The sequence below is a fragment of the Musa acuminata genome, chromosome BXJ1-6 (assembly GCF_036884655.1).
Source record: "Musa acuminata AAA Group cultivar baxijiao chromosome BXJ1-6, Cavendish_Baxijiao_AAA, whole genome shotgun sequence".
NCBI lineage: Eukaryota > Viridiplantae > Streptophyta > Magnoliopsida > Zingiberales > Musaceae > Musa > Musa acuminata.
Genome location: NC_088332.1, coordinates 1,807,034 through 1,821,695, shown reverse-complemented (window position 1 = coordinate 1,821,695; position 14,662 = coordinate 1,807,034). Strand labels below are relative to the sequence as shown.

At 36.6% G+C, this 14,662-nt stretch overlaps 1 protein-coding gene across 1 annotated transcript in view; it reads right to left on the bottom strand.

Annotated features, from left to right (window-relative positions):
• LOC135675550 (uncharacterized) overlaps positions 1–14,662 on the bottom strand; it is a 104,709-nt gene that overhangs the window by 4,625 nt on the left and 85,422 nt on the right. The window contains exon 10 of the mRNA XM_065185827.1: positions 927–1,061. Within this exon, the coding sequence (XP_065041899.1) occupies positions 927–1,061 (135 nt within the window). The remainder of the gene's footprint in view (positions 1–926; positions 1,062–14,662) is intronic.

Below are 14,662 nucleotides of genomic sequence, written 5' to 3'. Positions count from 1 at the left end.
AACCCTCACAAAAAGATGCAATTGCCTCAAAGGAATACTCTTCAACTTTAGAAACAAAAAATGCAAAGTAACTGATAATAGAACTTACATCCAAGGCAAGGTTTGCCGTACCGGACTGTACCGCCCGGTACGGGCGGTACGTACCGGTCCGACAGGCCAGCGGTACGCGGACCGCTCCGTACCGTACCGACACTGTAGCAGTGTACAGTAACACTGTAGCAGCGTACAGTGCTCGGTACACGTGAGTGTACCGCTCGGTACACCTGGGTGTACCGAGCGGTATACCGTACCGTACCGGTACCGAGCCCGGGTCGAAACGCCGGTACGGTACGGTACGGCGAACCTTGATCCAAGGAACATGCTGGGGATTTGACATTTGAACCCTTTTATACCATGACCATCTCCAAAAAGACATGCCAACTGAAGTTCAACACAATTTATGAACAAAGGAGGTGCTATTTTTCCACTTTTGCTGTGTTTGTTCCCAAGTGCATTTCTAAAGGTTGGAAATTATCGACACTACTTAAACTGAATGTAAACCAAACAAGCTGATGATATGGTATTGACACTCCTTTTTTTATTTGCAATAATTGTATTATAGTAATAATCCATAGATACTTTTGAAAGAAATTTCCAGATGGACAATTAATATATCAGGCACTGCATCCCGATGATGGACAACTACACAAGAAAAACAATGAAGAACTGAACTTTTATAACTAAAATATAAAACCGAAGAAAAGTTGTAAGAAAGAGCCATAAGAAGTGTCACAAACACAGATGGCAATTCAACTGAACCCAAGGAGATATTGTGATGATATACATTCACAGAGCTAGAAAGCTAAATGGAAATGAATCACATAATTCATTGAGTAGATTGCTGGGAAAAAGCAAGTTCAAATTAGCATATTTGAAGAAAATACAACCTGGCGCTCACGTTGAAGACGTAACACGGCTTTGTCGAATTCTTGTAGAGTATCATCCTTTTCTCCAATTCGGTTGTCCAAAAACACGGATGACTTTGCACTTTGCTCATACTCCTTCAGCAAAGTCTTCTTCCTCTGTCATCGACAACCAAGAATCACAACAAAAGAATTGTTTCATATCTTCTCAACAACATGCCACATGTCATCATTTTAAAGTGGGGCCATAACTATGCAGTATGATATATTCAAGGAATGAAAATGATGAGAGATGAGGATGATGGAAGTTTCTTCCTCTATCTGTGAAAACTGAAGAAAAGCCAAAAGAGATGCAATTTCCAATTTCTTCTCCAAATAAGTTCCATTTTCTCTAAACGGTTAATAATTCTGTAGAACCATGAAAGAACAGAAATCTTATCCAGTAACAGAAATTCTGAAGGTGATGAAATTTTCTTTTTCCATCCTAATTTCTTCTCCAACAAGAAGCGTCTTTATTTAAACCATCAAGAACTCAATAGAATCATAAAATTCAAATGATTAGGGATGATGATGAACGTTCTCTTCCTATTTTATTGGGAACCCAACGTATAGTTTCTTCTCCAACAGGTTGTTTCTTTATTTAAACCATCAAGAACTCAGTAGGAACCGTAAAAACAACTTCAAACAATAAAAGGCAAACATATTTTCGAGGAACATAAATGATAAGAGACGACATCAATGGTAATCAAAAGTTATCTTCCCATGTCACTGAGAACCCAAGAACAGTTAAGAAGAACCCTCAAAGGCAGCTATGTACAAAAAATGAAAAAGATCTTTTCGATAAAGCAAAATGATGAAAGTTTCGTCTTTAATAAGTCTGCATCTTTCATTCGACCATCAAGAGTTCAGTAAAACCATAAAAATAACTTAAAGCAAGTTATGAAAAGCCTTTTCAAGAAACAAAGATTATGGGAGATGATAATTCATGGTGATAAAAGTGTTCTTCTCCATCAAAGTGCGTCTACCTTTAAATCATCACGAACCTCGTAGAACCATAAAATGATAAATTCAAACAAGAAAATAAAGATGGTCTAAAGGAACGAGTAGAATTTTGGGTATATAATGATGGCAAAAGAAGAAGATGGAGGAAGAAAGTCTAGCACCTTCTCGACTGCGAGAGATCGGGAGAGACCGATACGACGCTCCTCACCCTTACGTCGCTTGCCGACGACGTCGAACTTTCTGCGAGACCATATGCTCTCGAAGGGGTTCAATGTGGGGGGCGGCTTCGCCGCCTTCATGGCAGCAGCGGCGGGGCCGGAGGGCAGACGCTTTGCCCCTTTCCCCTTCTTCTTCTTCTTCTCCTTCTTGGAGGGATCGGAGCGGGCGGCGGTCTTCGCCATTGACGGCCGGGATAAGGAAGACGTCAGTAGAGAAGACGATAGGTCGGGTTTTTAGGGTTTTATCGTGACACGATTAGCAGGGATCTGGTATGATTCGTGTGCCGTCTTGTATGGTAACTTAAGTCGTCCCCGTAAGGTGTTAACGTAACATATAAAATATTTATGATAATTTCTACAAATAAAATTTACTATTGATGCGACTATGAATTGGAGCCTTAATGGGCTCAATGAGCCCTATTATGAGTCAGGAAGCTCTCGTTCGTGGGCTTGTATTGTATTGTGGGTGGGAAGAACTCGACGGGACTAGATATTTATAGAAACTTGCTCGTAACCGTTGGATCCTGATGCATCAAAGTAGAAATACTATACGGTTGTCTCGTCAGTACCACATTGTTCCACTACTAGGCTACTAGCGATCGTTGGATTTGTTATTGATGCATTGTAACGGTGATGTGGGAATCGCATTTGGGGACCTCTATTTATGGCGCGGTTTGGGCGCCTTGTCGTCCCTCGAATTCGAAACGATGTCGTTATTTCCAATGGTCGTCTGCGATCGAAAGAGAGAGCATCGGTTTCCTCCCGATCTTATCTCGAGGCCTCTTCCTCCCGCATTTCTCTGTCGATCGTCCTAGACTCTTTCATCTTCTTCTTGGTGACAACGTGCATCCCTGTAATAATCGAATCCGTGTACCTTTCATATAACTATCTCGATCTCTCTGTGATTTGAGTTTTTGATTGCTAATCAGACAGTCTTGGATACGATGGTATTTCATCTCTTGGTCAATTATATTTCATCTCTTGTTCCTTAATCCTTCAGTAACTTTCGTTGTCTCACAAGCATAAAAAAAAGGTGTATCTGTCTGAAAATTGCAAAGAATTTTGGTGAACTTCTATGATTCATAGAGGTTTATCCATCACTCTTCTTCTAATCTAGCTTACAAAGTTATAACTCATATACGAAGATCTTACTCAAATACAAAGAATTTAGTATGACTCTAGATAACACCTTTTAACACTAACTCAGATAAACTTTAGATTATCTTCCAATATTATGTAATTTTGAATAAACATGGAATGAATGAATCTCAGGGCTACAAGTATTTTGTTTTGCATACACAAAAAATAGCATTATCACATGGATATGAAGTCATCAATTGGTATGAATTCTACATCTGGATGAATTGTATGTCCTCGATTGTTTCTGCTCTAAAACTTGTGTTCCTTGATGAACAGGGAAGAGACTTTCAACAACTTTGGGAGTCAACTCAGCCCAAAAACTGTGGTTCATAACTGGTATTTTTTCTTGATCTGCCATGTTTGTTCTAATTGGTATCAAGCAATACATATACTTTCAAATATATCAAATGTAAGTTCTCATCGTTAATGATAAAACACACATCAAATGTTGATTTTTGGATAATAATTGTGATCATTAACAACCCTCACGTATTCAGTGATACCATGATGATGTATGGGAACAGAGACCATCCATCATTCATCATACTTGAAGTTCGTTGATGTTGTAAAGTATCCAATATTAGTCAAAATAAACATATTTATAAACTTTGACTGTGTATATATATAGTAACAGTTTGCTTTTTCATCATCAATCTTTTGGTCTGCATGGCAAACTGAACAAACTAATGAAGCACAAACTTATCGACCAATGAGATCAGATCATTATTTCTTAAAGAATGTTAATTGCATTATGCTCTTGATGCCATTATTTCAACTTCCAATCTGTCTAGTCAAAACAAAAGGTTACTGCTTATATCATGGACTATCTTGCATCATTCAGAAACCTCATGTGTTGCCTCTCTCAAATTCCCCCCTCCCCGCAAAAAAAAAAAGAATATATATTGAAAATTTGGATTTATCGATGTGTACATCGATTTGGATCGATTGTGTTGGTGTCATCACTGACCTAAGACAATTTTCCTTGTGTGCTTGCAGGCTTGGTGGTGGAAAAATTAGGACAAGTGGTACTTGCTTTATATATTCTTGGAGATTTATTTAAAATTATAAATAGATTTTTAAAATTTATATATTAAAATTTATATTTCTTTTATTTTTTCTATGAATACCTAATTAAAAAATTATTTTCATATTCTTATAATATAACTCAAAATCATAATAAATTATTAATATCATGGTGATTCAGTTTATTTAAAAAACTAGAAAAGATATCTCGTTATTATTGATCCATTCTTTATAAGTAAAATCTTTGATTGTAAATCTAATCATTATATCGTTTGATATTATTCTTTGAGTTATATTTATATAACAGACTCTTTTATAGTTATTGAGTAATTCGACGAGTTCTCAAACATCATTCTAATCATTGATTTCAATTTTTCTTTTATTGAATCGTTCAACTTTTCAAAATCCTTGCTTTTCAAAATTTATAAAAATATTAAGAGATCATTTTAATTTCTATATCATAATCTGATTCTTGTATATATTACACATAATAATCATAAATAATATATCTCTTTTTTTTAGATTTTTTTAGAATTGTCAGTTGTGATTTTTCTACATGATCGTTAACGACGACATTAAAATTAAATAAAAGTTTATCAATATTATTTTATTATTCATCTAATCAATTCTTTTAATGATTTGAAGAATAACAATCCCTTGAAAATAATAAAGGAATATCAACTTGTATTTTCTCAATATCAAGATAAAAATTTTGAGATTTTCACTCCCAATTATTTGTTATTTTCTAGAAATTCTTCATTATTAGATTCAATTATTCTCATACTATAATTAAAGAAATAAAATATATATACATTTAAAGTTTTATGGATAAATAATAAAATATTTTATAAATAATCATTAAATCTAAATTTCTTTAATGTGAATTGAAGATCCATATATTTTTAGGACAATATGCAATGTTTCAAGTTGAGTATCCTATCAGTCCACAATACAAAAGAAGCTGATGGAATTGATTTACTAGGAACCATATTCAAAATATGCATAATTATACTCAGCTTATCACATTGATTCGAATACAGAATAATAACTCATTATACTTTTGATCATATGTATGAGAGTATAATTTCATTAGACTAATAACACAATTATAACATAACCATCCCACTTTGGATCTTCAAAAGATGAAACAATTAAATATTATACCAATAAATGAACTAAGACCAAACGTTAATCGACAGACTAATCCACACAGAATATAACTGATCAATTAATTGATCTTTCCCATGTTTTTTTTCGAGTATACACATGACAAGCATCTATATTGTGTATAAACATGACAAACATCTATACAATCATTGGTACAAGGAGTCCAATAATTTATATATATATATATATATATATATATATATATATATATATATATAACGAAAAGCTGTCAATCAATGACACCCAAAAACAAATGCACGATTTGAACAAAAAACTGAAATTAACGATCGATCATACACAAGTAGCCTCATACGCTCGATTGTAAAAAATTACAAAAACTCGGCACCTCCATGCCCTATGGGTTACTCACCTGATCACGCTCAGGAATCTTCAGAATCTCTCGGGGGAGATATCGTGATGATTCTGGGAATTCTTCAAAAAAGGACATACAAGCATAAGAAAATGGAAGGGTGATCAGCCAACTACTTCTTCAGCTGCACTGCACGATATTCATCAAAAAGGAACCAAGTGTCTGGCGGGATGTTGGTCTGCAATATTTGTCATGGAATCCATTGAGGAGCTCGAGGTGGAACGGTGGATAATGCAAGTTATTCGGCAGAAAGTTGGCAATGGCGTTGTATTCCACGGCTGATGCTTAAGATAAGCAAACATGCTTGCATGGCTTCCACTAGAGCAGGACTCCTTCGGCGTCAACGTACGGAGTCAAAAAGCAATGTGGCACAGAAATGTCAAACAAATATAGGTTGGATGTAGCTGATTAATTCTTGCAACCCTTTTCGTTGGGTGATAGAAAGGCTGGAAAAGATATCATATGTGAGAGAAGATGGACATCAAACCCGGTTGGTAAGTGTAGACTATATTAGCTGCAGAAGAGAGCAATGTTTCGGTTAAAACATGACATGTATCTCAAGCCTGCCTATTCGAATCATTGGAACATTTTACAGATTATAGATCCTGCTTTGATGTGCACTAATTCATCATATTCATCTGGGAATGGTGACATCAATTTCTTTGTATCTCGTCTTTCAGCGCTTTTGAGAATGCTTACGGTGCAGCCTCATCTGGTCACCGATAAGGGTTACCTGGAGCACACAATCAAAGACGCGATTAATTGTGGTGTCATTGACCAGTGGTTGTTTGCTAGAATCTGCGGTTTCCCCCCTAAAGAAGGGATGGATGTACCAGAGGACGAAGATAGAAGATTCAAGTCCATTACGGAGAGAGAATATCGTGCAGTGCAGCCGGAGAAGTAGTTGGCTGATCACCGTTACATTTTCTTCTGCTTGTATGTCCTTTTTTGAAGAATTCCCAGAATCATCATGATATCTCCCCGGAGAGATTCTGAAGATTCCCGAGTGTGATCAGGTGAGTAACCCATAGGGCACGGAAGTGCCGAGTTTTTATAAATTTTTACAATCGAGCGTATGAGGCTACTCGTGTATGATCGATCGTTAATTTCAGTTTCTTGTTCAAATCGTGCATTTGTTTTTGGGTATCATTGATCGACAGCTTTTTGTTTATACGGGTAAGATGAATATACAAGTCATTCTCGAAAAGAAGAAAGAAAGAAAAGAAAAAGAAAACAAGCCAGCATTTCCATTCCATTTGTCTTCGTGGCTGCTTGGTAACTCTCAATCTGAATGCCATAACATAGCTCGAACTTGAATTCGAGATAAAGATCATGACAAGCAAACACATTAATATGTTATGAAAACAAAGAACATAACTATCCGAAGGACATTTTTCCCTGCTGACATCCGACCAGATTGGGATTCCTCAAATTCTATGGACGTACTCGTAAGGAACCGTAGAGGCTAAAATTTTGGCCACTGCAATGTCAAATATCTGCTTCTGCCTTTCTTCTTTTTCTTCTCATGGCAAACAATCAGAATCACAAGCTTTCTGGAATCAACTCATGGACGTAATCCCATGCGAGACGATGACCACAACACCGTGAAACACATTGTCTTCGTTCGTTTGTGTTTCATACGATTTAAAAGTATAACAACTGTAAACAGTATGGCGCATTCTATCGCATTAACAGAAGAAATAAAATAAAGTACAGAAAACATAAGTACTGTCTCACTCAGACAATGCAATTGCAAGAAAATACAGTTCAACATACCCAAACACAAACGAACTCGGTCGAGAAGATGGATGAGAACAACAAACAAAGAAAGACTCCTTGGTTAGCTTCTCACAACGTGCTAGAAGCTGAAAAAGGAGAAACCAGTGTTATCCATGGAATTACCAGAATCATCAAATGAAGCATCGCTGAGAAATCAAACGTTCCAACATGCCTTGGGAAAGAGATTGCGACTCCTCGCAAAATACACAAAATATGATTGCAATGTCAAGTATTTTAGAACTTGTTAAGAAGTAGCATGTTATAGAAATTTTTTTTTTGGATTAAGATCCATTTTAGCCCCTGTGATTTTGGTCATGGACCACTTAAGTCCTTATGATTTATTCATGTCTAAAATAACTTTTTATATTTTAAAAAAACATAGTATATAAGTCCCATCTGACAAATCTGAGTTAACAAATGTTAAAGTCTGTTTACGTAACATATTGACTTATAATAAACTATTAATATAATGATATATATAATTTAAGTTTAAAAAAGAGTTAGATCCATTTTAGCCCATGCGGTTTTGGCCATGGACCACTTAAGCCCTTATGGGTTATTCGTGTCTAAACTTACCCATATATTTTCAAAAATATAACATATAAGCCCTTTTCGTCAAGTCAGAATTAATAAACGTCAAAGTCTTCTTTCATGACATGTTGACTCATAATAAACTATTGATATAATGACATATGTAATTTAAGTTAAAAAAAAACTAAGACTATCATCAATGACGGGAGGAAGCGTTATCGTGGAAGTGACCATCAACAAGAGCACCAAGTCGTTACTGCTTAGCAAGGCATCATATGCACGTAGCCTCTCTGATGATGACGACGAGCTTAAGAGCTTTCGATCCTACCTCAGGTGGATGTGCGTCGATCAATCCGATGCTATGCATGCAGTGGTCTCTTAGTCCCTCTTCCTCCTATTGTGAGTCTTCGACCATATCGCCTGCAACTTCGTCCTCTCATGTACCCTCACCTACCATGCCTATGACGTGGTGGTCTAGCTCTCTCTCACTTTCGCCTCCGGCCTCTCTTACCTCTGCCTCTCTACCTTCATCTGTCATTTTCTCTTCCACGATAATATGGATCTTAACCATTTTTTAAATTTAAATTATATATATCATTATATTAATGATTTATTATGAGTTAGCATGCTATATAAGCAGACTCTAATGTCTATTAACTCAATTTTGATGGGAGGGGCTTATATACTATATTTTTAAAAATATAAGGGTTGTTTTAGACATGAGTAAACCATAAAGGCTTAAGTGGTCCATGATAAATTATAGAGGCTAAAGTGGACCTTAATCCTTTTTTTTCTTTAAATTATATAAGTTATTATATTAATAATTTATTGTGAACCAGTATATCATATAAGTAGATTCTAACCGTTAACTTAGATTTGATGTAAGGGGCTTATATGCTATGTTTTTTAAAATATAAGAGTTATTTTAGATACGAGTAAATTATAAAGACTTAAGTAATCTATCATAAAGAAATATAAGAGTTAAAATAAACCTTAATCCTATAGTTTTTATTTGAAAATTTATGATCAATTGTTTTTTTAGAAAGGATAAGGTGTACGAGCAATGATCGTGCATGCATTTGTATTAAATTATGTGCTATCCTCGGAATAGTTATAGTGGTGTCTAATATATATATATATATATATATATATATATATATATATATATATATAAATATAATTTGATGATTTATGGATATATTGTCATTAATTGAGATTTTAAAATATTTTGATATATAGAATGAGGCACACAAGTATCCTTTTCTCTACAGGCATTAATTAACCGTGTGTGTAAAACAAAACAAAAAATTGTTAGAAGAAAAAGAAAAAAGAACCTCCCTGCTCTCCCCATCGCCTCACACCTTTCTGAGAGAAGGAAATATTAGGTTGCATGAACCAACATCTTCTCCCACCCCAATCCGAATCCCTTGCTTCCCACACCTCGTTTCTGTTAGGATCGAGAGCACTAAGAGGGGGGGGGGGGGGTGAATTAGTGCAGCGGAAATCTTACAGCAATTTAAAAGCTAAAGCTGCGTTCGTCCGATAAAAAATAATTTCGATATAAAAGCAGAATCACAGTGCAGTTTGCGTCTAAGCGCAGTTTTGCGTCTAAGCGCAGTTTGCGTCTAAACACAGTTTGCGTCTAAGCGCAGTTTGCGTCTAAGCCCAGTTTGCGTCTAAGCACAGTTTGCGTCTAAGCGCAGTTTGCGTCTAAGCGCAGTTTGCGTCTAAACTCAGTTTTACGTCTAAACGCAGTTTTGCGTCTAAACGCAGTTTTGCGTCTAAACGCAGTTTTACGTCTAAACGCAGTTTTACATCTAAACGCAGTTTTACGTCTAAACGCAGTTTTGCGTCTAAACGCAGTTTTACGTCTAAACGTAATTTTACGTCTAAATGTAGTTTTGCGTCTAAAAGCAGTTTTGAACCTTGAAAAGCGTTTTACGTAGAAAGCAATTTGCAGTTATAAATGGAATCCGAATGTAAGCGTAAACTGCAGTGTGAAGATCGTACGAAAACACGATTTACGTTTGAATGTAGATTCTGAAAGATCAGAGCTTAGAAACTCGTTCGTAAAGGCGCAGAGGGCAGTAGCAATGTAGGAGGTTTGCAGTAATGATAAAGTGCTCAAGGTAAAAGCAAACCAGAGATTTAGAGTGGTTCGGTCAGTCTTGACCTACTCCACTTTTGGCTTCCTCCTCCGACGAGGTCACTGACGTCAACTAGCTGCCTTCCTTCAATGGGCGAAGGCTAACTGCCCTTTTACAGTTTCTCTCCTTTTGACAGGCTTAGGAGACAACCTTTACAGATCCTTTCTCTCCTCACTTTACAACTCAAGACTTGAAGAACAGAAGGAGGAGAACTTTAGGACTTTACACAAATTTGAGCTCTTAGAATCACTGAAAAGATCAAGAATTCAGTGTGGATCTGTATGCTTTTCAGTGCTGAATGGGTGGGGTATTTATAGGCCCCAACTCAATTCAAATTTGGAGCTCAAAACGATCAAATCGATCAAATCCCAGAATTCTGGGATCAGGCGGTTGCACCTCTTGACTGGAGAGGTGGCATCGCCTGGCAGAGCTCGAAGACTGAGCTCAGGCGATTGCACCTCTCTGCCAGAGCTCGAAGACTGAGCTCAGTGGTTGCATCGCCTGGCAGAGCTCGAAGTCTGAGCTCGGTGGTTGCATCACCTGGCAGAGCTTGAAACTGAGCTCAGGCTGATGCACCTCTCTGCCAGAGGTGGTTGCACCTCTCTGCCAGAGCTCGAAGACCGAGCTCAGGCGATGCATCTCCTGTCCAAAGAGGTTGCACCTCTCTGCTAGAGCTCGAAGACCGAGCTCGGTGGTTGCACCTCTTGGCAGAGCTCGAAACTTGAGCTCTGGCGGTGCTACCTCTTGACAGAGGAGGTTGCACCGCCCAGTCTAGCTCGAAGACTGAGCTCTGGGCGGTTGCACCTCTTGGCTGGGGCGGTTGCACCGCCCAGCCTCGCAGCCCTGGCGGTTGCACCGCCCAGCCTCGCAGCCCTGGCGGTTGCACCTCCTGGCCTAGGCGGTTGCACCGCCTGGTGCAATCAGGGTCCGAATGGTTCGCTCCATTCGGCCCAATTTGAATCTTTTCAGGGGCCCAATTGCCCCAAGATTAAGCTAATGGGATCACCTCCCATTTTCAAGCTTAATCATCGTGCTAACTACGATTAACTCTAAGACAACTTCTGCAGCTATGTTCCGATGCGTCAATCGCTTCTTCCGGCGAGTTTCCGGCGAACTTCCGTCGATCATCCGATAAACCCTCGGTGATCCTTCTGCGGACATCCGGCATACTCCTGGACTTTGCGACGATCCACTTGGCGAGTTCCGACGAGCTTCGCTTGGCAAGCTTCTGGACTTCTCGGATCTGTTCTCGCTGAACCTCCGACGACCGTCCGAACTTCCGTCGAACTCTCGAACTCCCAACGTGATCATGATCTTGACTCCGGCGCAACACCTGCTGCTTGTCTTACTCTCATCGTAGTTAATCCTGCACAACAAATCAAAACTTCGATCGAGACAATTAATCCTAAGCAATTAACCAAGTTGTCCGACATGTCATTGGTCCCTCGACGCTTCGTCCGATTCTTCGGCGCATCGTCCTCATCTGCAGCCTATTGCCCAATCGGCCAGTTGACTCCGCAACTCCAATATCCTTGGCACAATACCCGCTCTTCTTGGCCCGATGCCCGAGTCCACGGCCCGAAGCCTTCTGTCGATACGTCGACCGATCCACCGGCCCAACGTCCAATCTTCTGACATGTTCCTTCGGCACAACATGATTTTCCTGCTTTAATTGTCTCATCCTGATCGAAGCATCCTGCGTCACTCAAAACGTAGATTAAATCATAAACATATATCAAGTGGTTTCATCATCAAAATACGAGATTCAACAATCTCCCCCATTTTGATGATGACAACCACTTGATGACGGAGTTAAACTTAACTCCCGGAGTTTAAACAAACTTCCCCTATCAATATGCCATATTGATAGAACCTTGAATTCAAACTGAATTCAAGTCATTGCAATATTCATCATGAATACTTGCAACACGTCAACATGAACATATGCATAAACTTATGCATCACATGTCATGTCATCAACATACTTCTCCCCCTTTGTCATCAACAAAAAGGAGAAGTATCACAATTAATCGGTTGTGTGTGATATTGGTTCAACTTATTGCATGAAAATCATAATATCAAGTTTTATCATCATGCAATCTTGTAGCTAGAAGATTTAGCAAGTGTTACATCATGCTTAGAACATTCATGCTATCAAGTTTTAGATATGCAAGTTTTATAGCATATAAGATAGCACTTTTGGTAATGTTCAAGATAGCAAGTTCTACATCATGCAAGCTAGCAAATTAGAGATGTTCAAGAAGGCAACTCTTGCTTCTTGAAAATTTTGCTCACTTTGCTAGATGCACAAGTTAGCATTTTTGCCTCTTGAGATAGGCAAGATAGCATATTTGCTTCTTTTGAGATAGCAACTTTTTGCTTCTCTTTAGACCAACAAGCTAGCGATATACAAGTTTCACAATATATAAGCTAGCAAAAATTTCGAAAGCAAATGCAAGATAGATTTCTTGTGTAAGCTCATGATTCTTGCTTCCTATTGCAATATGCAAATTGCAAGTTTTGCTTCTTGAGATATTCAAGATAGTGATGTTCAAGAAGACAATTTTTCTTCTTGAAATAAGCAAGTTAGCAATCAAGTTTTTGCATCTTCTTGACTTGTACAAGCTAGCTATCTCTCCCTTTGTCATTGTAAAAAAAGAAAAAGAGAATACAGTTTTGTAGTTCTCTTTTCCTTTTACAATGATTTCAAAATCATGACAAATGATGAATGATCAAGTTATGAATGTCAAGATAATTTTTCATCATGAATATTTTATCATTGCATGCATCATTATCATAAATTGAAGTATTACATGCATGATATCATATCACCATTCATAATTACATTAATATTTCAATATAACAATTTCTTCTCAAAATGTGTAACTTGGCACTCATAGCATTTTAAATCATGATTTACATCATATGCAATACATCACATCATAATTAGAAATCACAAGTATTGCATGCATAATTGCACATCATAAATGTTTCATATCATGATGATATCAATTTTGTCAAATTATATCCTACCATGCATGATCAAAACTTCTCCCATTTTATCATTGAAAACAAGAAGAAAGTAGGGGGAAGAGCATAAAAGTGTTAAATATATCAATCATTTAAAGGCATTTACATCATAGATCAAGTCATGATTTGTGATTCATCATAAAGCAAGTTAGTTGTCAATCATCACATAAGGCTTTTAAGGAATTTTTTGAAACATAGGAGAATGATTAATTTAAGCATACAATGTTTCAATCCATGAATACCACAAGATATTATTTGTGACTTCAATTTTGCAAGATCAAGATTATGATTTAGATAAAACTTATTCAAATCAAATCATTAACTTGAAATTCATAATCAAGTCATTAAAATTAATTTCGAGATTCACAAAATATCATGAAATCATTAATCTCGATCAGATGGGAAAAGCATTTTTTAAGAGATTCTTTTTCATCTAAGCATGCCTTGGTCTTTATATGCCAAATTAAGATAAGCATGAAAGTTCAAGACATAAGGCAAAGAAATCTTGTATTATGAAATATATGATATCAAGGCTCATGATTCATTTGAAAAGATATAGTATAAAGAGCAACTTGAAACATTCTTATCAAGATCACATTTTAAAATATTCCAAGTTTCAAGATATCAATATGACACTTCATTGAATTGCATTTCATTTGAAGAACTCCTTTTTGATAAATGTAGGCAGCATAATGAACGATCTTGATTTATAAAGCGCTTCATGTTATCAAGATCATGATTTTAATAATTATTCTCTTTAGCAAAGAATCACAAAAGCACTTTATTTTTGCATAAGAAATCACATTGTGTTATGATTTATAAATTCTTTTTCTGCACACGAATCATAGGAGATATGAATGTGAAACAAATCTTTGCAAGCAAAAACACTATCATTCATATTTCAAGATGGAGTTTATAAGCATGAATCATTTCATCAAATCCATTTTAGAAAAATATTTTTCATAAGTGTATGAGAAAATCCGATTGTTACGATACCAATTGTTAAGTGAATCCGAAAATGAAATTAACACTTTCATATATTCAGACATGATTTTTGTTATAGATCTTGAAATTAAATAAAGAAGATCAAACAAGCTCATGATCATGGATAACTTAAAGTCTCATGCATAAAATTATTAATAATCATTTAATATTACATCTTTATGCATTACTTTAAATCAGACGTGATTTCATTCAACAATGTTGATCAAACGTGATACACATTATTACTTCTTAACCATGATCAAAATCATTTTGTTTGTTTATCATGCAATATTATCATTTTCGAAATTATCAGCATGATCATAATTTTTGTATTTTTATTTTTAAACATGTAATTTTCAAGAAAATTAA